The sequence below is a fragment of the Chelonia mydas genome, chromosome 3 (genome assembly GCF_015237465.2).
Source record: "Chelonia mydas isolate rCheMyd1 chromosome 3, rCheMyd1.pri.v2, whole genome shotgun sequence".
In the NCBI taxonomy this organism is placed as follows: Eukaryota; Metazoa; Chordata; order Testudines; family Cheloniidae; genus Chelonia; species Chelonia mydas.
This window is the reverse complement of record NC_057851.1, coordinates 88,323,640-88,348,142: the sequence shown is the minus strand read 5'-3', so window position 1 is coordinate 88,348,142 and position 24,503 is coordinate 88,323,640. Positions and strand designations below refer to the sequence as shown.

General features: G+C 41.9%; 2 protein-coding genes across 10 annotated transcripts in view; one reads left to right on the top strand and one right to left on the bottom strand.

Annotated features, from left to right (window-relative positions):
• MCM9 (minichromosome maintenance 9 homologous recombination repair factor) overlaps positions 1-24,503 on the top strand; it is a 69,464-nt gene that overhangs the window by 25,084 nt on the left and 19,877 nt on the right. Inside the window, exon 7 of one of the 9 annotated variants that reach the window (XM_043542852.1) lies at positions 19,882-20,005. The exons of 4 other annotated variants lie outside the window; for them this stretch is intronic. In XM_043542852.1, the coding sequence (XP_043398787.1) occupies positions 19,882-19,916 (35 nt within the window). In that variant the 3' untranslated portion in view covers positions 19,917-20,005. Of the gene's footprint in view, positions 1-53; positions 5,038-5,740; positions 8,342-13,326; positions 16,112-19,881; positions 20,006-24,503 lie in introns of those variants that run through there. 4 more of the 9 variants (XM_037894704.2, XM_037894703.2, XM_037894705.2 and 1 more) reach the window with 4 other exon arrangements.
• Positions 5,161-21,296, bottom strand: ASF1A (anti-silencing function 1A histone chaperone). Its single transcript, XM_007069682.4, has 4 exons — positions 20,951-21,296; positions 16,106-16,221; positions 8,680-8,856; positions 5,161-5,629 (listed from the first exon to the last, which is right to left on the bottom strand). Exons 1-4 carry the CDS (start codon positions 21,057-21,059, stop codon positions 5,417-5,419), a joined length of 615 nt encoding a protein of 204 aa, XP_007069744.2. The 5' UTR covers positions 21,060-21,296; the 3' UTR covers positions 5,161-5,416.

Sequence of the window (24,503 nt, the reverse complement as noted above, 5' to 3'; positions counted from 1 at the left end):
AACTGAGACTCCTCCTCTTTTCTCTTCCTCTCCATGTTTTGGGTGGATGGCAGGCTGAGAGTCAGTTCCCTGCTGTGAGGCACTGCCTTGTGCTGCTGAAGCCTTATCTCGACTCTGGCCCATAAAGAAACATCTGAAGAGCAAGTTTTTTCTCCGTTAGTATGGCCCAGATGGCATCAAATGCCAGGGGTTGTTAAGAACTCTTCCTGAGGGACAGTACAAAGCCTTAGGTCCTTCTTCCACCCTTGCAAATTACTCAGTTTGAACAAAGTGCTGTACTATCAATATATGCAGGAATCCATATATACCTCAGGAGTAAAGTAAAGTACATCAGTGAGGCTCTTAAAAAGAAATGAAACCCCCATGCCCCCCAAATTCCACTGCAGGTACATCACTTTTCCAACTTTAAACTCTTATGGTAACGCCTGTTACCATAAGAGATAATGAGGCTCACATCTGGCTAGCTGTGCAAATTACTTCTACATTCACTTCAAAACCGCTTTACACTGCCAGTGTGGTGTCAAGGCACTTTAGTGTAATTGAGAATAAGACTCTTTTAACTGCTGAATGAATAGAATTACTGAATGAAGTTCCTTCAGTCTTGCTTTGGATCTTAGAAGCAATTTATTAAAAGAAATATTATCCTAAAAGCAATTTATTAAAAAAAACCACATTTATTGAGCTGTCCAAGTGTAACTTCCAAATGGAATGTATGAGGTAAAACTTCCTTTTGCTTTTGAAATTTTATGTTCAAATAGCTGGAATTTGTCAGGAAAAAGATCACCTTTGTAATAAGATCAAGCACTAAAAATGCTGTTCCTAAAAGACATGTTTGAGAGACATGCTCTGTTAAACTGAGAGAGTATAAAACTGAAATTGGTACTTTCCTTAACCATAATATATAATATGATAATTAAGCAATGTGCAGCCAGTATTTTAAAAATGGGTCTCCTCAAAAAAACTTGCCCTCTTTGCCTTGGGTAAACCCTGGGTATTAAAGAGAAATGGGGGTAAAATGGGGATTCTGTTAATTTACAAACAGTACAGATGCTTTCCAAAAGGCAAAGAGAAGGTAGTGGAAGAGTGCTTCCTGAATCAGAAAGAGGTGCTAAGCAAAATACGGATAGATGTTTGCTAAGTGACTCCTTGGAGAAGGGGCCCCCCCTATGCTTTTCTGGTGGCATATCTATTAAGATATTTAGTGGGCTAACAATGACGTGAAGTCAAGCATGTGCTTGAGACCTTGATCTTTAGCGTTCAGTTTGACTGGCTGAGGACTTGGAATGAGTACTCTTTTTTTGGCCACAGTGTTTTCTTTTTTTAAGTGCATTGTTTTTAGACTGTTTATACTTTTCTCCCTAAAACATTGACTTTATGAACTAATTTTTTATGCAGCAATTCAAATAGATGCTCAGAATGGTAATGTTTTGAGAGTTGTTAAATCAGGTTGCTTTCCTTGTTAATTATTTTACATGTATTATCCAGTTCCTGTTTTGTGTGAAGAAATAATTTCTAATTTGCAGGTTTTTTTCCAAGGTAGAAAGACCCAATCCAGGAATCCTATATTAAAAAGTAGTTGGTCACAATATAAAAAATGTGAGTCTCAATAAAAATATATAAATTGCTGACTGTTCATTGTAGGATTGAGAAATACTGCAGGGCAGTTACATGGGTACCTAAGGGTTTTCTATATGGTTACCACCCATTATTGTAGTAGTCAAGAGCTGCCCAAGAAAATGGTGAGCTTGCTGCTGGAGCAGTCAGTCTTCAGCTCTTTTCCGCTCTCTGGCAGAGGAGGATATCCATGCATTTTGTTTGTTTGTTTGTGGTCTCTTCTTCCACCTTTAATCTGGTGATTGTGAAAAAGCATTGTCATAGAGGAGGTTTTGAAGTATGTCCTGAAAGTGATCAGACTCTGAATCGGTCTGACTTCTTCTGGAAACTCGTTCAACAGCTGTTGCCCCATGTGTCAGAATGATATGTCCCCAGACTCTCTCATGCTTTATGGGGTTTTTGAGTGTGTTGTCTCATGCAAGAGAGTTGTTTGAGTGGGTCATGAATGCAGATGTGGTAGCTAATGTAGCTGGTCTTGATCTATTGATGACCTTGAAGATCAGGATTATCAATGGAAGTGGACTGGGTTGGATCACAGCAGCCTATCACAATGGGGGCGTGAATAACCATATTATGTATGATTTGGGGTCTCTACCTTCCTGCTATCTTCAGACCCAGATCCAATGAGTTGCAGTAATTCAGTTTGGAGATGATAAATGTATGGCTCACTGTGACCATGTCCTTGCCTAGGAGAGAGGGACAAAGCGTCCTAGCAAACTGGAAGGTGAAAGAGGACATTTTACTACAAGGTAATGCTACCTTGTCTGCTAGGACAACTCCTCTTCATACAAGAATCTCTATCAGGGATATGACACCCTTGCGATGGGGATTTGCTTCATCTGGAAAAGTAAATGCACAGCAAGGTGTCATCAGTTTATTTTTGATATAGGTCCTGTGTAGATATTGAGAAGGGAGGGGAACATAGAATTCATCCCTCTGGGAATCCACAGATGAGGGCTAGTGGTGGGAAGAGTAGCTCATCCCCTTATCACTCTTTTGGTCCTGAAATTGTAGTGCTGCATTGTCTACTCAAGCTATGTCATGTACAGGCAGTCCTCAGACTTACGACCACAACTGGTTCCTGAAAATTGCGTCATAAGTCAAAATGTCGTAACTTGGAACTGCAATCCACTCCATTGCGCGACCAAGCGTCGTAAAGTCTAAACCAATTGTCGTAAGTCGAATCAGGGTGTCAATTCAGAAATGTTGTAAGTCAAACATCGTAAAGTCGAGGACTGCCTGTATCAGGTTAGCTGTAATGAAAGTTTCAGAGAGGTCAGGTAGTATGAGCATGGAGAGAGAGAGCCTCAATTCATTGCCATATTGTTTAGTGCCACTAGGGCTGTCTCTGCACTGTGCCTTGGCCTGAAAATCAGTTGTGAAGAATCCATGATGTTGGCAGGTGCTACGTGATGTTGGAGTTTGGGTTCTAAATGATTTTGCCTAGAAGCGTGAGGTTGGAGGGGTGACCTGTGTCACGTGTTTGTATCTGGATGATCAGGCACTCTATTGCATTGTTCAGGAAGAAAGGAAAAGTTATTTCTCTGAAGGAGACTTTGAGAAGCTGTTAATAGTGGACATAATTTCTCTTCTCTGGCTTTCACCGTACATGAATTTGTTTTGCAAATGGTATTCCACTATTCGTAATGGATACTAGTATGTGATGGGGCCAGATTCTGTCAGGGCAGCGGGGTGATTAATGCCATCCAGTCCATCTTCAAGTGTACAGCCTCAGTGAGTTCCTCCTAAATACAGTTGATCTTTTCTGCAAATTAGGATAGGAGCTTTTCAGAGCACTCAGTGCTTGGGTCTAGTCTCTGGATCAGGGGTCCCCAGTGGGGTGCCCATGGGCACCATGGTGCTCACCGGGGCATTTTTATGCGCCCGCAGGACACCCCGCCGCCGAAATGCTGCCGAGAAGCATTGCCGGTTTTCAGCGCCGACGCTTCTTCCCGCTGCCACTTTTCGGCACTCGCCACAGTCTTCTGGGAATAGCAGTAGCAAGAAAGTTTGGGGACCACTGCTCTGGATGCTGCAGTCTGGGATGATTAGCTTGGTGGAATAGTTCTGTTGCCACTGTATTGTAGTTGTGATGGTGGTAGACCCAATTATTTAGTTTGTGAAAAGGGAAAAAATACCATTAGGCATTGAACTCTTACAGTCTTTCAGTGCGAATGGGGCACCTAATTGTCTGTTGTACCTTTGAAAAATCTACGACTGTATTTATTTGAAACGCTGAAGGGTTTTTGTTGTTGGTGTGTGTACACTGAGGAAATATTCACAAATTTTGAATCAGTTTATTCATTCAATGCACTTTCTGCCCTAGGTGGAAATTTGATCAAAAGTGTTTATTTAAAAATGAAGACAATCTCACAAATGCCCTGAAATAATAGAAATTCTTACTAGTTAGGGCACATGCATCCTTACTAAGCAATATTGGAGGATAAGAGAAAACGCTCCCTATTTTCTTTTAAGTGATCAATCATCATGGGGTTTACCTTCCTTGAAGAGAAATAAGTCTTGGAACGTAACAGGTTCACAGTGTCAATGGTTCTTGTCAGGCTGATTACAAATGTTATATCAGCTATAGGTGTGCATAATCTATTCACCTTTTTGCCTTGACTCACATAATAAGATTAATGAGAGGATTTGGAAGAACAGCTAAATCGTTAGTCTTATAATTATTAAATATCTCAAATCTGTGCAATTACTGCTTGGTCTTTAGCTTCAAGATCTTCAGGTCAGGTATTGTATGTGCACAGTGGTATCATAGTGGAGCCTGAATCTTAATTTGTACCTTTGGGTACTACTACAATACAAAGACAACAAAATTGTGTATTGAAATGTCTTAAACCCAAGATGTTTTATGAAGCTAAGGTAGGATGAAGCACTTGAACCTCTTATTAACTATCTAAACAGACTACATGAATAAAGAGGCTTTTAAAAAAGTGAATGTACCAGGCTGTGATTGTACATATAATCCCACAGAGAGCAATTTTTTTTCTTACTAAGTATTCATGCTATATCTTTTGAAGTTTAAATTTTGTAATTGCGTGAAACCTTTCAACCAATTGTGCAAGCCATTAACATAGTTGAAAGAGAGTTCTTCGCTGCGCCCACCTACTCCAAATGAAACATTGTTCTTAACAGACTATATAACACGACTTAATAGCAGCAGGAGAAGATTTTAAAAAAATCAAGTCCTAAAATCCCAGATAGCAGATGGCAGATCTCAAATTGCATGCTCTAAGTAACAAGTATGTGCCTTGAAAGGCATAGACGTTTGCACCTAAAATTATACTGTGCTGTTTTCACAGTAGAGAACATTTTAGGATTATTTTTTAGAGATAAAATGCAAAGAAAGGGGGGGAAAAAGTTATCAAAAAAGACAGCTTTGTTCCTAACCTATTATTAAAGGTCAATGAAATTGTATTCAGCATTATTGATATTAGGGATGAGGCCAAGTGGTCACTCTTCCATCTGTGCTTAAATATTTTTAACTTTCTGTTCTTTAGGTTTTTAATTGTATTTACAGAGAAAGAGAAAAATAACACATATGCTTTAATCAGATTAAGTTTAGAGCAAATAAAATAACACATTAGAGAAAAAAAACTACTTAAAAATAGTTGTATTTATATTCCACAATTCGCTCAAATACTGGTTTTTTCTTATAAACTTTCTACAGGATGTTTTAAAACAACTTCTTCACGTTGTTTCTTGACTATGTACTTAAGGAATTTCAGGCAAATAGTTCTGGTTGTTTTTACAGCTTAACACATGTACAGTATCAAAACGATGGTAGTCACATGCAGTCCATATGGGATTCTAACATGACATTTAATGAATTTTCTGATGTTGACCACCCCTTTGATGCTGAAGGTAGTGCATCTGTAGAAAGAAGTGACTGTAGATTTGGGTTACTGCTCTCTGCATCTTCCAGTTTTTCAGTGTTGTCCTCCCAGTTAATGTGGAATCTTGTGACTCTGGGGTTAGATGCCAAAATATTCCTTTGTAGCTGGAGGAGGAGAAAGTATATTAGTCGTGTGTGCATGCAAGATTTCTGTATAAATTTGTACAAACATAACTAATCTCTATGAATTTATGGCACTTGAACTTTAATCTACAGATGCTGCTTATGTATCAGGAATAGATGTTTACCATACAGAATCAATCCATCTAGTCCAATATCCTGCCTCAGTGGCCAAACTCGCTTCAGAGGATGACAGAGCCCTCATCTTGCACCAAGCTAAATGTACCATGCTCACCCGAAAGGGGTAGATTTCCTTCTTAACATCCCACCCTAAACATGAGATTTGAGTGTGTTTATCTTAGCTTGCATATATACAAATGTTCAGCACAGAATTAAATTATCCAGTCACAGTAAAAAAAAAAAAAAAAAAAAAATTCTAGTCACAGTCTGAGACACTAACCTGCAGCAGTGAATTACACAAACTGACTGATTATACAGTGTACAAAGTAGTACAGGTAATACTGTTTATTTGCTCTAATTACATCCATTGTCTTTGTTCTTGTCTGATCCTGCAATCCTTCCTCAGGTTTTTTTTTTCCCATAAGTGTGCTTTAGATCACATTTTGATCTTGACTTAATTGTATTTAATTTAATTCCTATTAAAAAAAAATATCTGTAAACTTACTTAGCTTTGGACCAAGAAGGTGAACTGGCCCCATTTAGATAGTATTGTTGACCCTTATTTTTCTTTTGACAAGATGACAGATGTGTGTGTATGGATATAGCCAAAAAATGGATTCATTTTTCACTGCCTCCTTTCTACTTTTTAATTAAGATACTTTGGAAAGTTTGTTGTTAACTATTGAAAATGTGCATATTACAGCAGGGTTTAAGACACCAGAATCTCCCATGTTGCAGAACCATCTGCCCTCATCGTGAAAGCTTAGCTTCCTTAGCAGTGTGAGTTCTGTGGCTCTGATTCTTGCACACACACACTCTTGCCAAATGGAAGGCAGCAATATACACCGTCCCTCAGAGTCACTGCATATGGATCACAGTACAATCAATTAATTATTAAACTAGTCATGGGAAAACTCTGTCCCGGAGCTAAAAACTGACCTTTTTCTCTAAAGAAAAAACGGTCATTGAGTAATTCCTCTTACCCAAATTGACAACTTTTTATTTTCAAACTTGATCTGCTTACTTCCCCTTCAATTATAATATGTTTTTAACCAATGCATCTTCAACTCAAACTAAATGTCTAAATTCTGCACAGAAGAATTCTAATTTAGCCAAGGATTCTGCACTTTCATCGTTTGCCCTGCCACCAAAATTGCTAGATAAAATTAAGAACCTCCTGGGGTATTGGTGAGTGAAAATAGTTCAAAAGAAGTTTGCTGCTTCTTTGTTAAAAGCAGAGTTAACTTTGCATAAACAAATGATACTAGATTATAGTAGTAGTTGAGGGTTTTTCTGTTTTGTTTTAGTTCAAGTATTTGTGAAGAAACTTGGATATTCAGAGGCCAGAACTTTAGCATTTACACCATAAAAAATGGCATAAAAGGAAATGATTATAAAGGCAAAAATAAAAAATGGGGGAAAGAGAGGAACATATTGTAGATTTAAGGTGAAGCTTTTCAAAAGTTAATAGCAACTTTGGGTGACCAACTCGAGGCCCCTTCAAGTGGCCTGATTTTCAGGAACTGCTATGCACCTGACCCCTGAAAATTAGACCCCCGTAGGGTGTCTCAGGGTAGGCACACCAAATCACTGGTCACTTCTGAAAATCATGGCCTTAAGTGTCTTTTAGTGATCCACAATTTAAGTGTAGTTATATCGGGTATCATTTTTTGGGAATGCATGGCTTTTCTCTGGCCTAATTATTGCAATACATGTATTATTCTGGTCCACTCTTCAGATTGTTTCCTATTATAGGTAAATGATAGGATGGTGTTACAGTTTTACCTCATTACCCTCTCCCATTAGCCTTTTAACATCAGTTTATATACATTACTTCCTTAAATTTCCATGCAATTAAAGGCCCTGACCCTGACAAGGTGTTCCATGGAGGCAGACCACTGTGCCCTCATAGAACCCCAATGACTTCCACGGGGGTCTGCCTATGTGGAACACTTCGCAGGTGAACAGATATGTGCCAATGCCCTCCCTCTGTGCGGTGCTGTGTTCCAAATAATTCTTATTTGACAAGTCATTTTAGTGCTAGTCCTGGTTTAGTTTGACAAAAAACAGACACTTTTTTTAAGCTCATGTTCTTAGTTTAGATTTTGTGTTTTGATTTTTTTAAGTCAAATATGTGACTTATCAACTACGTGTGATTATTCAACCAACTTTAATCAGAACAGTCTCCACAGCCCAAATTTGGCCCATCTCCAGTTTTTGTTAATATGAATATCAATTATGATATTTGTGATACGGATATTTGTCCATTAGGAAGTGGAAAGAGACCAACAACTCCTTTCACATAATCCATGTAAAATGGCAATAGCTTCCGATCACTACTGATCTGGGAAGGATTCTGGATGAAAGACCCTGTATCCCAATCCCCTTCAAAACTATGATAACTACGTGTCACCTTACATTTGTTTTCTAAGTCTTATTTTTGCTTGATTTGATGGCTAGTTTTGTATGGCTAAAGACAGTGATACTCAGACTGAGGCTCACAAGCCGCAAGTGGTTCTTTAATGTGTCTCCTGTTGGTCATTGCAGCACATGATATTAAAATACTGTGATTTAATTATTAACTTATCGGGATGCTTTTGCTATGTTATTAACCAATTGTAGTTGATAAAATAATAATAGTTGGTCAGTCATTTTGCTGTGAGAATTATATATATAAATTAAATATTTCCCCAGCATACTGTTTAAATACAAATATATAGTACTATAGTAAATGAAATGATGAATTCACACTACTGTGGCTCTTTTGGGTAATGCTGATTGCTAATTTGGTTCCTGAACCACTGAGATCTGAGTATCACTGGCTTAAGGAATTGTTTGGTTTTGTTTTTTAAGAAAGAAAGCCTATTATGTTAAACATTCTTTGGATACATGACCAGAATAAGAACATTCCTTACCTTAGAAAAGTCTGGTTTTACTGGAGGATTCTCTCTCAATTCTGTTTCAGTATATTCATTGTTTACATAATAGCCGACTCGAATAAATTCTTGGCCTCGGTAAGTGCATGTAATTAACACAACTGTTACACCAACTGCATCTGCATCTGGAATAAGTCCTGGATTAGGAGCGTCAGCCTAAAATGTAAAAGGAAAAGGTTATTGAAACAATACAGATTGATCTGCCTCATCTCCAGTTGTATGCCATATGGAGATCTAGCAGGGGGCCGTAGGGTTGTATGTCACATCCATCATGTGGTTTAAGCAATGGCTGTGCACAAATTTTAAATTGATGATTCATGCATAATTGGGAGATAGAGTGCAAGCACATCTACACTGCTCTCTCAGTAATTGCAACCTTGGATTTAGGGCACTACTCTCTAGAGATACATAGCAATTCAGTCTCCAGGGTTTATTTGTTTTTTGTTGCTTCTGAAACCTATATGAATAGTCACCTTTTGCGTCTTAAATGGGTTTTTTTGACCAGTTACCAAGTAATCTGTAGTTCGGGCAGGTGTGCTAATATCCCTCAAACCCTGTTGTGCCACTGTTCTCCACCCCAACCTTGAAAGATTATCCTTGCTGGTTTATTTTTCATGAGGTCTGTGAGGTTACATTGGGGTGCATATGTTGTCATAGCTGATAGATTAATCTGGTAAGGAAAAACTGAAAATCATACTTCAGCAAGAAGAGGGGACTGAATTGCAGTGAGGTTTGAGCTATTCCACAGGCTAATGAGAGAAGGAACCAGTATGTCTTTTGCCTTTAGGGTGTCCAAGTGCCCGGTTTTCAACTGGAAAGTCCGGTCGAAAAGGGGACCTGATAGTGTCTGGTCAGATCTACTGACCGAACACCTAGAGTCTAGTTATTGTATGGGGGGAGGTGCGGAGGTGCCGGTTCATCACCAACTTCAGCCCCCCACTCATCCAGGGCCACCTCCTACCTGCATTGGGCAGCTGCAGCTCCTGGCCCCAGCTCCGCAGGAAAGTCTCTCCTGACCCAGGCGGGCAGAAAAGGGGAAGAGCAGCGAGCAACGGGGGAGGGGGAGAAAGAGGAGCAAACGGATGACAGGACCTCAGAAGAAGAGGTGAGGCAGGGACCTTGGGGAGAAGGCGCAGACCAGGGGAGGTTCCGGCACTCTTGCTGGAGTGTCCGGTTTTTAAATATTACAAAGTTGGCAACCCTATTTGCCTCCCTCCCCATAACTAAATTTGTTACAGTGTGTGTTGTTAAGTGCAACTCTCTCGTCACTTGGAGAGAATTTCTGACGCATTTTCAACTAGTAACTCAGGCCTAATTAATATGCATTAATCTTTCTAAATGATCTAGCAGTGGCAGTCTAGTTGTTAATAAAAAAAATGTGCATCATAAAATGGGGCTCAACCTCAATCTTCTGAAATGCTTTTTGGCTGTAATTTATTGTTGAATTTTTTTGTTTCACCCTAGACCTAGGACTTGTAACAATGCATGTTTCTTCAAGGGATCATTGCTTAAACTGCTTCATATTTACAAATTTTAAAAAATTCAAAAGCAGCAATTAAGGACTTCACTATTGCTGGGAAAGTTACAGCCAAACATATTTCTAATATTTTATTATACATGCTAGTATAGTATAGTACTGTGGCCTATTGAGCTGCTTGATCATATGTCATTGGCTCCTGTTTCCTTGATTCTACAAGTATCCATAAACCAACCTAGACACCTTAACTAGGGTCTGTGGCTACTGAGCAGAAGGAAGAGATGTTACACCCCTTGGGGACCAGTGTGGTGGGGATAGCCACGCAGTATTATCCAAAATCAGGCAGGGACCAAGGCAGCCAGGCAGTATATCCAAAATTGAAAGACTATGACACAAAATGAGTTACACCTAGCAAGGGAAATAAAAGGGAGTAAGAAAAAATTATAAATACATAAGGAGCAAGAGAAAGATGAAGGAACATGTAGGTCTACTACTTAGCTGGGAAGGAGAGCTAACAGATCATATCAAGAACGTTGAGGTGTATAATGCCTGTTTTAAGTCCATCTTCACTAAAAAGATTAATGGTGACCAGATACTTTACACAATTATTATTAACAAGAAGGGGGCAGGAACACAAGCCAGAATAGGGAAAGAACAGGTTAAGTAATATTCAGGTGAGTTAGATATACTCAAGTGGACAAGACCTGATGAAATTCATCCCACAGCACTTAAGGAACTGTCTGAAGCAATGCCAGAACTGCTAGTTCTTATCTTCAAGAACTCATGGAGGACAGGTGAGGTTGCAGAGGACTGGAGAAGGGAAAATATAGCACCTATCTTTAAAAAGGGGAACAAAGAGGACCCAGGAATTATAGACCAGTCAACCTAACTTAGCTACTTGGAAAGATATTGGAACAAAAATATTAATCAATTTGTAAGCACCTAGAGGACAACAGGGTAATTAGCAATAGCCAACATGGATTTGTCAAGAACAAATCATGACAAACCAACCTAATTTCTTTCTTTCACAGATTACTGGCCTAATGGATCAGAGGGAAGAAGTAGATGTGATAGATCTTGATTTTAGTAAGGCTTTTGACACAGTCAGTTCTACATGATAATCTCATAAGCAAACTAGGGAAATGTGGTCTAGATGAAATTACTATAAGGTGGGTGCACAACTGGTTGAAAGACTAGTTATCAATGGTTTGATGTCCAAATGAAAGGACATATCTAGTGTAGTACTATAGGCGTCTGTCCTGGGTCCAGTGCTGTTCAATATTTTTAAAAATGACTTTGAGAATGGAATGGAGAGTATGCTTCAAAATCTGCAGATGAAATCAATGAGGGAAGGGCTGCTAGCACTTGGGAGGGCAGGATTAGAATTCAAAACGACCTTAAAAATGGAGAGTTGGTCTGAAATCAGTAAGATGCAATTCGGTAAAGACAAGTGCAAAGTTCTATTCTTAGGAAGGAAAAATCAAATGCACAACTACGAAATGAGGAATAACCAGCTACGTAATAGTGCTACTGAAAAGGATCTGGGGGTTATAGTGGAATATGAGCCAACAATATGATGCAGTTGTGAAAAAGGCATATATCATTCCAGGCTGTACGAATAAGAGTGTCATATGTAAGACATGGGAGGTAACTCTCCCATTGTACTTGGCATTGGAAAGGCCTCAGCTGGTGTACTGTCTCCAGGCCCTGGCACCACACAGAAAGACATGGATAAATTTGAGAAAGTCCAGAGGAGAGCAACAAAAATAATAAAAGGTTTAGAAAACCTGACCTAGGAGGAAAGGTTAAAAAGCTGGGCATTTTAGTCTTGGGAAGAGACGACTGAGGGGAGACCTGAGAACAGTCTTCAAGTATGTTAAAAGCTGTTATAAAGAGGATGGTAATCAATTGTTCTCCCTGTCCACTGACATAGAAAGTGGGACAAGAAGTAATGGGCTTAATCTGCAGTAAGGGAGATTTAGGTTAGATATTAGGAAAAACTTTCTAACCATGAGGGTAGTTGAGCGCTGGAATAGGCGTCCAAGGGAGTTTGTGGAATCCACGTCACTGGAGGTTCTGGCTTAACTCCACTTACTACAGTTATGCCACCAGAAAATTTGGCCCTATATGAAAATATACATACTTGTGCACATACAATAATTGCTTCTTCACCTGCCAATGAAATGCAGAGGCTTCTGGGGAGAGATTTAGCAACTCCATCGATGCACAACAACAGATTTATACAGAGTGTGAAAATAATGCCTTGAAACTGCAGGGAGCATTTAAATAGGCAGAATTTAATTAAGCAAATAGTGTTATAGAAAGGCATGGCCCCATCTAAACTAGGAGAACGAAGCGTTCAGCAAACATTTGAAGTCTTTAAACCACGATTTGAGGACTTCAATAGCTCAGAGATAGGTGAGAGGTTTTTTGCAGGAGTGGGTGGGTGAGATTCTGTGGCCTGCATTGTGCAGGAGGTCGGATCATAATAGTCCCTTCTGACCTTAATATCTATGAATCTGCGTTCTAGTCTGTTGCATTCTATATGGGTTCTTATATAGCACTCATCACCGCAGTATCTTAGTACCTTCCGGTAGTGCATTAAGTGATGCGACCCAAAACATCTGTCACATGTTGTGTGTTCTCTCAGTGTTGGTTAATGTGCATTAACACATTTTTAAAGCCACTTCGCACCTGGCATAGACAAAGACTAGTGACCTTTAAAACATGTTATCTGGTCATGGTCATTAGCTTGTCCCTTACTAGTAACCACAACCAGTTAACATCTTTTTTAAATGCCACTGTCTTCATCTATACTAGGTACAAAGCATTGTTTAACAATGTGTTAGTCAACATATTGACAGGTTTCAGAGTAACAACCGTGTTAGTCTGTATTTGCAAAAAGAAAAGGAGTACTTGTGGCACCTTAGAGACTAACCAATTTATTTGAGCATAAGCTTTCGTGAGCTACAGCTTATGCTCAAATAAATTGGTTAGTCTCTAAGGTGCCACAAGTACTCCTTTTCTTTTAGTCAACATATGTAAACTATTTAGATGTTTGCCAAACTCACCTAATTTTCCTAGTCTAAACAGCACCACCAAGTCACACTTTTGTGCAGAAAGTGCTGAGAGATCTTTAATGTCCACAGGTGTTCAGAACTTTGATTTTACATCGTATCAAAAGATTGCACCTTCAGCAACACAGCATCCTATGCTGGGGCGTTGGTTCAGTTACTGACTCAGAGGGAAGAAAATACTGCCTACTGAATCACCAGCATGACTTCCTGCAGTGCCCTGCTTTGTTCTTGGTAGCAGAGATGTTGACTTTCTAATGTGCAGGGCAGGGTGGGGGGATGCTCCCTGGGCTGCTCCCTGGCCCCCACCCCCACTCCACCCCTTCCCCCAAAGCCCCACCCCTGATCTGCCTCTTCCCGCCCTGTTCCACCCCCTCCCCCGAACGTTCTCACTCCTCCCCACTAGTGCCTCTTCCACGCCACGGAACAGCTGATCACGGGAGGCACTGGGGGGAAAGGGGAGGTGCCGATCGGCGGGGCCGCTGGCAGGTAGCAGGTACTGGGGGAAGGGGGAGCTGATTGGGGGGGCTGCCGGTCGGTGCTGAGCACCCATTTTTTTTCCATGGGTGCTCCAGGGCTGGAGCACCCATGGAGTTGCCACCTATGCTTGGTGGTCTCCCATTTAATTATTAACCAGGCCCAGGCCCTCTTATGAAATTTGATGATCAAAGTTTAATATACTTTGGGCTGCAGGTACTTTCCTAAAGAAAAAGGTAGGAGAACTTCACTGTGTTACAGGAGAGCTTGTACAGAATCTTGCACAGGATATATTCCAATATAACCAATGTTCTCTATGCTTAACTCCTAGTTTGGCTGAGATGAGATAAATATTCATAGTTGAAACATGATAAATGATTCCTTCCTTAGTAAATTTCATATCTGGGGGACATGTGAAGTCTGGACAATCAGGGTTACCTGTATAACATGACCAAAATGTGCCTCTTTAGATAACCAACATCAGCTCTTCCTCCTATCTCTCTCTACCACTAGCAACATTTATAACTTAAAAAATATTAATTGTAATTTTTAGTTTTAAAAATGAATCATGGAATCTTCACCCAAACTAATGTATCTTTAAAAACGCAGAGGCATAAATGCCAGCTAATCTTTTTGAGCATTGTACCACACTGCAACCTGTTTCCAAGGGCATCAGAAGGCTACAGACCACAGAAGTTACATAGTAAGTTTACACATTTACATAGTAAGTTATGACTAAAGGGTTAAAATCTGATAGAGGAAGAAATTGAAATAAGAGAAGTAATTTATCATACATCTGCTTTATTTGTAGTGGGGAGAAAATAGCCCCATTATTGAAACCTAATTAATAGGGAAGTGCATAAAGAATGATTTGTATATAAAAGGCTCTTAAATGTACCACCTTCCTGCTCTTATTGCTGTGCTTTTGACCTACCCTGTAAAATAAAGTTTTCCTTTATCCGAAAGTTTCAGATGTGCTCTGAAGCATTCGAATAATTGGGATTTACATGCTTATTCAAGATGCCTTAGACATTTTCTACACACACCATGACACCACCCTTAAAACAATTGTATAAACTGTCAGAAAGATAGAAGCTCATTCATGTCTTCAGTTATTTTCTTTAGTTATATGCGTGAACTCCAGTGTATCTTTGCCATAAAATCACAGCAAAGTGCAGTTCTCATGTGGGAGCAGAAGTACAGTTCTTCCGGAAGGAGCTAATTTTAGTTTTAGTCTGACACTTCTGGCAGTGCATTTTAGTCCCGTTTTACCCGACGAGGCTAGCATTGGATAAAAAGAGGCTGTGCTGAACTGAGGCTATGTCTACGCTACAGTAGCATACCTACAGTTGTGCTACTGTAGTGTAGTCACTTGTTTTCCGTCACTATAGTCAATCCACCTCCTCAAGAGGCAATAGCTAGGTCAATGGAAGAATTCTTCAGTCAACCTAGCTGTGTCTCTACTGAGGCTTAGGTCGGCTTAACAATGTCTCTCAGGGGTGTGTGAATTTTTCACACCCCTGAACGACATAGATAGGTTGACCTAAGTTTTAGGTGTAAATCAGCCCTAAGTTTTAGGTGTAGACCAGGTCTGAGTCATGGTTTTGTGATATGGAGAAAGCACCACTGAGAATTAAAGTGAGACTGAAACCAGACCAGTGCATAAAGCCACCTCACTGCCATTCTCTCCCCATTTTCCCTTAGGTACTGCCTTATTTGTAACTCTTTGGCTTTGTCAGTTGGTAGCTCTTAGGATTTCCAAACATCTGAAAATTTGTGGGTGAATCCTAATCTTCATGTGTCTCCCTGACGTGCTTCAACGCTACATTGAGAATCCCAAACTTATTTCAGGACTTGTGACATTGTGTTGCATCATGGCATGAAGATCCAAACATCACAATGCAATATTGTGTTGCTGAACAAAGATAAATAGATGGCTGTCCTGTTGAGTTTTACCATGAGCTGGTCACTGGGAGAAGGGGCCTAGACTAACCTTTTATACCCAAAGTTTCCCACAATTGCTACCCCCACCACAACCTCACCAGTGGTACAAATGTTGGGAAGTGCTATCAGAGACCAGCTAACTGGCATTTTTAACTACTGTGTTGTCTAACTTTGCCCTGTCTACACTAGCCCCCTCCTCCCATTCCCTCACTGATACCACAAGTGGAGCTGTAGCGGTAGGACATTTCAGGAAAAACAAGAGCTCATGCAGACAAGGCCTTAAAGTCAGGAACAGCAGATTTAAGAAGCTGACACAAAACGGTGTGTGCTAGGAAAAAAATATATTATTGAAATGCTGCTTTGCTTTAGGCTGTCCCCTTTAAACATCGAATTAACTCAATTGTTTTAGAAATATTGAAAATAATAAACTTACCTGAAATACAAACATGTGCCTTCCTGCAGGAACAGGTCCTACTAAAACGGAGTCTAAAACTTGATCATACTCCTCACTTTCTGCTGAACCCACATAAATTATTTTCCATTCCAAATCTACATTAAAACAAAAACAACATTTTTAAAAATGCCCACAACTTGCACATAATTTAATTGTCTCTCTTTGAACAAGTCAGTCCATAGCTCCAGCTGAGGGTCCCAGGTCTTGCTTATTTAGGACTTCAGTCCAAAACTGCCTCCATAGCTGCTGGTCCATAAAGACTAAAGGCTTGTCTACAAGGGGAAATTTACTAGCATAATTATACCACTTTAGTCATACCAATACAACTCGACATGAGCTTTCTAAGTTGTACAGCCTTTGCTGCCAACATTATTCAGAAATGGTATGCCCCCAGGAAAGGGCCATGACGTGCCATTTTTGGACATAGGCTTCTCATGGATGGAGAGAGAGGGACACTGGACATAGTGACAGTAGGGAATAGTGATGTGTGGAAAGTGAAGAGCTCATTTACATGAGGTAGCCATGACACACACCCACACAAAATTTATATTGTGATTACAGAATACTCTCAGTAAAGGTTTTGGTGTTTGGATGTAACTGAATCTTGAGCTGGAATTTATAACCATTTTATGTAAAATCTAATGTATTTTATTGTTTCATAATACAATTTAAAGAAACCAAATAATACTAACAGTTCATAGGTTTCCTGGCCCATTTGTATTGCTGTGCTTTCTCTCTGCCCCCACTCCCTGTTTAAAAACTGAAACTATCAACTACCATCCATTAGCTCTTACTTCTGCTTATTTTTAACTTTTACTTTCTGGTTAAAACACACACATGGCAGAACTAACCTGCCAGAATTCTTGCATTTTGAACAGACAATAAAAGGTCACTGATGGGTTTTTCTTCTTGAAAGATGCCATTTGTGATGATTTACTTTTTTTAAATTGGAACTTATTTGAAAATCTGTTTCAAAAGAGTGCCTTGAAAAAAAAACCCTAGTGTGACACATTTTCATCTTGTCTTTCAGTATGGAACAATGCCCTGATCATGCGTATACCATCATTAGCGCATACTCCTGTGCTATTCCATAGTCTTCAACAAGACGCACTGCACTGGTGCAAACAGGAGTCTATGCTAGGCATTCCTGATGCAGGAAGGTGCCTAGGGAGGTGGTAGAATCTCCTTCCTTAGAAGTTTTTAAGGTCAGGCTTGACAAAGCCCTGGCTGGGATGATTTAAATTGGGGATTGGTCCTAGATGACCTCCTGAGGTCCCTCCCAACCCTGATATTCTATGATTGGAGCCTAAGGGCTTGTCTACACTGGGAATTTACAGCACTGCAACTTTCTCGTTCAGGGTGTGTGAAAAAAACACCCCCCTGAACGCAGCACGTTTCAGCGCTGTAAAGCGCCTGTGTAGACAGTGCCCCAGTGCTGGCAGCCAGGACCACAGAAGCCACGTTAAAGCGCTGCCAGTGTAGACTAGCCCTAAGTAAGGAAGAAAATGCAACACTGTAACACAACTTTGCTGCTTTATGATTTGAGTCACTATTTTTCATCATTTAACACAGCTTTTTTTGTATGTTTATTTTTTATACGGCATAACTCATAGGATTCAGGAAGGCATTTCTCTCCCCTTGTATAGCACAGCATAATTTTCCAGGTTCTGGATGGGAATTATTTGCCTACCTTTGAAGTACCTGGTATTGGGTACTGCCAAGACAAGATATCAGACTAGACAGGCAAATGGTCGGATCCACTTCGGCAATTCCTATGTAAATATGCCACACATAATTGAGGAGTGTTGTGTAGGCCAGGAAAGTTCATAGCACATCCATTATAAGCCACTGTTCCAAAGCACTGTATAAGTCATTCTGTACTGATAGTTTACAACATCTCAGACTAGGCATAATATGGGAGGGGGGGGGCCAGAGGGAGTAAAAGCTACTTCATAAATTATATGCTAAAAAGATAACTATCAAATCCTACTGATGGGCACACAGTCCTAAACAAGTAACTTTTAAAATAGTTTTGACTAAATAAATGAAAGTTAAAAAATTTAATTGGCAAGGGATTGGTCTGATTTGGAGAGGAAAAAAATACAATGAATGATCAAGACATTAGTGTTTGAAAATTAAAGCAAGGATACACCTTTCTTCATAAAATGTATGAAGAAAAGAAGATTATCTGTAATAATAATAATTTTAATGACGTATATCAGGGATTCTCAAATTTCATTGCACTGTGACCGCCTTCTGACAACAAATTTAAGACATGACCCCAGCGGGAGGGGCGGAGCCAAAACCCCGCCACCCTGGGTGGGCAGAGCAGGGGCTAGAGCCCAAACCCCACTGCCCTGGGTGAGGGTGAAGCTCGGCCTTCAGCCCTGGCTCCCTGCAACTCTAATGCTGACCCTGGCGACCCTATTAGGGGTCCTGACCCACAGTTTGAGAACTGCTGACTTATATGAAAGATCAATATCTGTGGCCATGTGGAGGTGGACACACAGTGATTGGTGGTTATGCGAAACCTGTACTTCTCATTCTCAGTTGAAAACAGGGATAATAATGCAAAAAAAATTGAAGTAAGCCATCTTTATTTCTGCTCGTTTAGCCACTAATCAATCTGGCCCAACTTTTATTTAAATCCATCTAGTGTTGAGTGTGATGCACACAAATAGGAAGGGAGGGTTGAAGTCTTTGCAGCACTGGTGTAATCTGTGTCTTGTCTGGAGCACCACCAATTAAACAGGCTGCTGCATTCTGCACCAACTGTAGCATCCAAGTAGTCTGAAAGAGTAGCACCATGGCATAGATGCCTTGTTTACACTAGAGAAATCTTTAAAAAATTTCTCACCACCTCAGCACAGGTGTTTCCCACATACCTGTACAAACAATGGCAGCTGGCTTAAACTAACACTTCTACCACTGGTTTCAGAGTAGCAGCCGTGTTAGTCTGTATTCGCAAAAAGAAAAGGAGTACTAGTGGCACCTTAGAGACTAACCAATTTATTTGAGCGTAAGCTTTCGTGTAGCTCACGAAAGCTTATGCTCAAATAAATCGGTTAGTCTGTAAGGTGCCACTAATACTCCTTTTCTTTTTACTTCTACCACTGAGAAAACTGGTGAGCTGCAATAATGCTAGAGCAACAGTTAGAGAATTTAAAGAAAATCTTGAGTGTAGTCAGGGCCTCTACGGAGAGTACCAGCAAGTATGATCATTAGACCAAATGCATTTTGTGTAAGCCACCAACACATAGTAAAATAGCAGTGACTGAAAGTTACAGATCTGGGCTGGATTTGAACTGGTGACACAAAGGTACAAAACACTCCATATTATCCCATTACCAAAACTTTGAACTGTTTAGTCCCCCATAAAATGAAAACAAAAATAAGTATGTTCATTTCCCCCTACCCCTTAAATGTTGGGATCCCCATGTATCAGATGCCAGTGACAGTGGTGGGGTGACTAGCACCTATTGGATCTGTTGTCTTCACGGGGCACAGAGAGTGCAAGCTGCAAATCAGTTGTGGCCACAGGCACTCCCACTCCTCTCTCCAATACTTAAGTAACTCTCAGACAGGTCACTAATAGCTTGCTTCATTCACCTGTTGTGCCAGTGCTCCTGAGGGAAGCCAAAGGAAGCCCATTCCCAGTCCACAGTGGTGAGACCAGTGGTCCCAGAGGGCTCCTCTGGCCAGAAAAGAAACAGATTTTGCTTTCTGCTGTAAAAATCCTGCTTATTAACTTGCAGCACTGGCCCAGTACACGGTGGGGTCACTGCTGTGAACCCTTCTGGACGATTCCTGCAGAATGCTGTAGTATTTGGTGAGAGTAACCAGCATTGGAGGAGTCGCTGCTGAGCGATGCAAGAGGTTAAATGCCTAGTCCACCCTCTGTACCCGGCAGTGGGTGGGGACACTGCCGACCTCACTCCCTGCACAGTGCACCCCGCTCTGTATAGGCTGGGGAGCAAAAGACTAGGTGTGAAGACTGAACCGGAGATCCCCAGCTGGGAGGACATAGCATGGTACACCTGGACCCCCCCGGCCGCCAACAGCAACTTTCAAGTGAGTTCTAAAAATATTATTTCCTTCCCCCGCCCTCCCTCTCCGGGGGGTTTAGTACCCACAATACTACTAAATCTGTAAAGGGATCCAGTCGGCTACTTAGTATTTTACAAAATGTCTGAAAATAATCAAAGTGCTGCAGCTACCTCTGAATCTCTACTTTAAGCAACCCTCCCGCCGCCCCCTGAAAGATTTCCCCCCCCCAAAAAAATTCAAATCGAATGTCAAGACAATGAAAATATTTCCTGGGATGTGTTTTTCCTCACTTAGTGTAACGTTTCAGCAGCATATCACGTTGCTCTGCTCAGCAACAGTTCACCTCAGCAAAAGGGATGCATGCTGAGATGTGCTCGTTAACCCCTCGTACACACACCCTCCCTCCCCACACACACACCCACACACACAAAGCTGGCAACATGGCCACCACCACTCAAACAAGTTCCTGGCAACTTAAGCTTACGTTACAAAATGCAGTGTTTGGAGCCGAAATACAGCAGCACTCAACTCTGCAGCAGAGGACACAATCATCAACTTTCCCTTGCCTTTCAACCTAAACGCGCCAGCCTCAGACAGAGCATTGCTACACAGCGTTTATCAGATGCCTGCCAGCACATCCTTGCCTCTAGTCGCACCGAGGCAGAGAAGGAGAAACTGTTAAATAGTAGAAGCAGGCCTTTGCAAAGTTTAAACCTTGTAAAACCAGAAACCAGTAGTCCTGGGTTATAAAATCCGTACTGGGAAAAATCTACTCACCTTCAGACAGATCCTCTATGCACTCAAACGTGATTTCGAATTGAAAAGGATTGTAGAAAGGAGAAGGATTATCCAACACCACTACATTGTTCACCTGAACCTTTGCCATATTTTGAAAAAAATACAAACAATAGGAAGAGGGTGTTAATGCAGCACAATAAAGTCCAATGTGTTATTTTTCTGTGAAGCACAAACTCCAGGGCTAGTACTTGATCAAGCTTGTAGAGCTATGACTTGAGAAACTTTTTTTTTTTCTTTTATTTACACCAGGAACACTCCACACTGTTTTGCAGCTTTCCTATTTCACTAAACTACAGCCCATTCTGCTCTGTTAACTGGCAGCCCTGGCGCTGATTGGCTGCACACTGAGCTATGACCCTCCTCCTGAAGCTTCCTGAAAGAACAAGATGGGCTCCTTTGCTCTGAACGGGCTTGAAAATATCAGCTGCTGCTCCACCTGCTGGCCCAGAGTAGGGGAAAGGCTTAGAACAAAGTGGCATGACTGACTCTGGGAGGAATGGAAGAAGGAAGGGCGAGCTCATTTGACATTGCTGGAGCACTGAGCCCACAAAACGTGTGCAAGGGCATCCATGGCTCGAGTTGGCTGTTTTGTTTTTTCTTCCCCTTACTTTATTTAACCCCCTCCCTTTTTTTTCTTTTTTCTTTTTCTTTCCAAATCCAAAGTCTCTGTGTGGCTGGATGTTGAATAGAATTATTTCATAAGGAAAACAAAGATGTAGTTGCCGATTTTTTTTTTTCTTGTGCTAGTTTTAAATCTGTTAACCCCAGTGGCTTTACTCCTGATTTACAATGGTGCATCTGAAGTCATGAAACCCTGACATGAGTAGTCCTTACTGAGGGCTTGTCTACTCTTAAAATGCTGCAGCAGTGCAGCTGCACCACTGTAGTGCTTCAATGTAGATACTACCTACGCTTGATGGGAGGGCTTCTCCTGTCAGCGTAGGTAATCCACCTTCCCAAGAAGCAGTAGGGCTCGCTAGCCCTGGTCTAGACCAGGGGTTAGGTCAGGAGCCATGTCTCTCCGCGGTGTGGATTTTTCACACCCCGGAGAGATTTAGCTATACCAAAGTAAATTCCTACTGTAGACCAGAACTCATACAATTAAAGCCACTGAAGTCAATGGCACTGTTAACTTGACAAGTGAATAGGTGAAGAAGGGCTGTGGGCTCAAGCTTATGTTATGTTTGAGGGCATGCTTTCCATAAATGGCTTTTCAGTAAAAGGGATGCTAGATTATGAGGATGTGGAAGAATAATTATTATAGGCCCTGATCCCACAATGAGCTCCACCGTGGGCATAGGGGGCAGCCTGCACAGAGCTCACTGTGGGTTTGGAGCCTCAGTGTTTAAACAGTATTGATCCTCATTTAAGTACCTAAAGAAACGTCAGCTTTAGGAAAGCTATTGCACGAGCATTTTCTGCCAAAAGCAACCTTCATTCCCTACAACTCACCACCATGGCAAACTTAGATGTGTAGAAAAAAAATCAAAATGTTTTAAGGTGAAATCATAAATCAGGAAGTGAGGTACAATGGGCTTGTACATCCCATCAAGGTCCATGGAGAAGGGGCCTTCTGCATGAAGATCTCACTCTTTGCACATGGAGAATGGGGCAGTGACCCAGATCTGTGGCACCAGGCTCCTTATCTCCAGCCTCTGAAGAGAGCAACTGGCAGGGTCACGGATCTGTGGCTGGGGAGGGGACAAGATGGGCAGGGCTTGGGTGCAATGCTAATTGTCTCTCCCAACTCTATGGGGAACCTACCCACAAGTAAATACAGGCTCAGGCTGTATTAATTTCTGAATTGAGCCTTTGAGTGTACTAGAGTGTCTACGTAAGACAGTGTTTTGGGGGCTACTGCCTGCCTGGAAAGCCTGAGCTATGCTGACAAGGAGCCACAGCAGAGCTGTAGAGGGCTGGAGGGCAGTGCTGGGGCACAGAGATTCTGTGTGGAAGCCGTTGGTCTTCAGCAGATCCCTGAGGTCACAGTGAGTTTTCCTCTCAGATGGCTCCCTCCTGTACATTTTTCCAGTGCAGGGGGCAATCTTGGTCTGTATTTACAAAGAAATTATACTGTCCTGAATATGTGATCAGTGTTTACTAGTACTTTCTATACCAGGAGTGGGCAAACTTTTTGGCCTGAGGGCCACATGGGGGTATGGAAGTTGTATGGTGGGCTATGAATGCTCACAGAGTTGGAGGTAGGGTGCAGGAGGGGATGAGGGCTCTGGCTGGGGGTGCAGGCTCTGGGGTGGGGCCAGAAATGAGGAGTTCATGATGCAAGAGGGGGCTCTGGGTTAGGGTGGGGGGCTGAGGGCTCTGGAGTGGGGCTGGGGATGAGGGATTTGGGGTGCAGGAGGGTGCTCCACGCTTGGACCAGAGGGTTCAGAGGGCGGGAGGGGGATCAGGGATGGGGCAGGCTGTTGGGGCATGGGGGAAGGTGAGGGCTCTGGCTGGAGGTGCGGGCTCTGGAGTGGGGCTGGAGATGAGGGGCTTGGGGTACAAGAGAGGGCTCTGGGCTGGGATCGAGGCATTTGAAGGGTGGGAGGGGGTCAGGACTATGGCAGGGGATTGGGTGCAGGGTAGGCTCAGGGGTGCAGGCTCCAGGCAGCGATTACCACAAGCAGCTCCCTGAAACATGTCCCCCCTCTGGCTCCAAGGCATGGCCAGGCGGCTCTGCACGCTGCCCCGTCCACTGGCCGCGTTTCCCAACCAATGGGAGCTTTGGGGGCGGCACCTGCAGAACCGCCTGGCCACACCTCCACGTACTATGTAGCAGCCAGAGGGGGTCATGTCGGTGGCTTCCTGGGAGCTGCGCGGAGCGGGGCAAGCCCTCAACCCCGCTCCTTGGCTGGAGCACTGGAGCGGGGCAAAATCCTGACCTTGCTCCCCGGCAGGAGCTGAGGTCCGGATGTGGCCCATCCCTGTTCTATACCTATCTATCACAGTGCTAGAATTTATTTTGTTTTTTGTAATTCTGCTATTTAAACCAGCAAGGTGATGTACTGCCTACGTTGTCCTGCAGTTAGTACGGTGAATTAAAACCCAAGGGAACTAGGGAGGACGGTTCATCACAGTGAGTTTCCCTAAAAAGCATGCAATATGTCAGTAAGAAATTTCTATTTTCATTGACTCTTCACTGACTATTGGGAGTACAGAACTGCACTGACAAGAACTGTATACCCGCCAGAAGGTTGTGATTTCTGGTTCCAGTGCTCCATTAAGGTCCTTGGGCCCATTGCAGTCCTAGCGGGAGGATCTTTGGACTGGATGTGGCCCTAGCACTCCATAATATCTTTAGGAGCTATGGAGTGTGGGTTATAGGACCATTTGTGATTCAAGCAGTGATGGAGTGGAGAAAAAAGAGCTGGAGAGGGAGAACAGGGGGAACTAGACAGAAGAGGTAACAGATAGAAGAGAGATCAGGGGAAGGGAGAAGGAGAGTTGCAGATGTTTAAGGATGGGTGGCCATCCTAGTAGTTGGAGCTGCAACCCCAAATTCCCTCATGTTACATAAATACCTACTAGTACC

What these genes read in the sequence shown, in the direction of transcription:
- ASF1A (XM_007069682.4), bottom strand. Translation starts at nt 21,059, where the DNA reads ATGGCAAAGGTTCAGGTGAACAATGTAGTGGTGTTGGATAATCCTTCT. An exon ending in CATAGAGGATCTGTCTGAAG is followed by an intron (nt 16,222 to 20,950) that starts GTGAGTAGATTT and finishes GTTTTAATGTAG; the next exon opens with ATTTGGAATGGAAAATAATT. An exon ending in TAAAACCAGACTTTTCTAAG is followed by an intron (nt 5,630 to 8,679) that starts GTAAGGAATGTT and finishes CTCCTCCTCCAG; the next exon opens with CTACAAAGGAATATTTTGGC.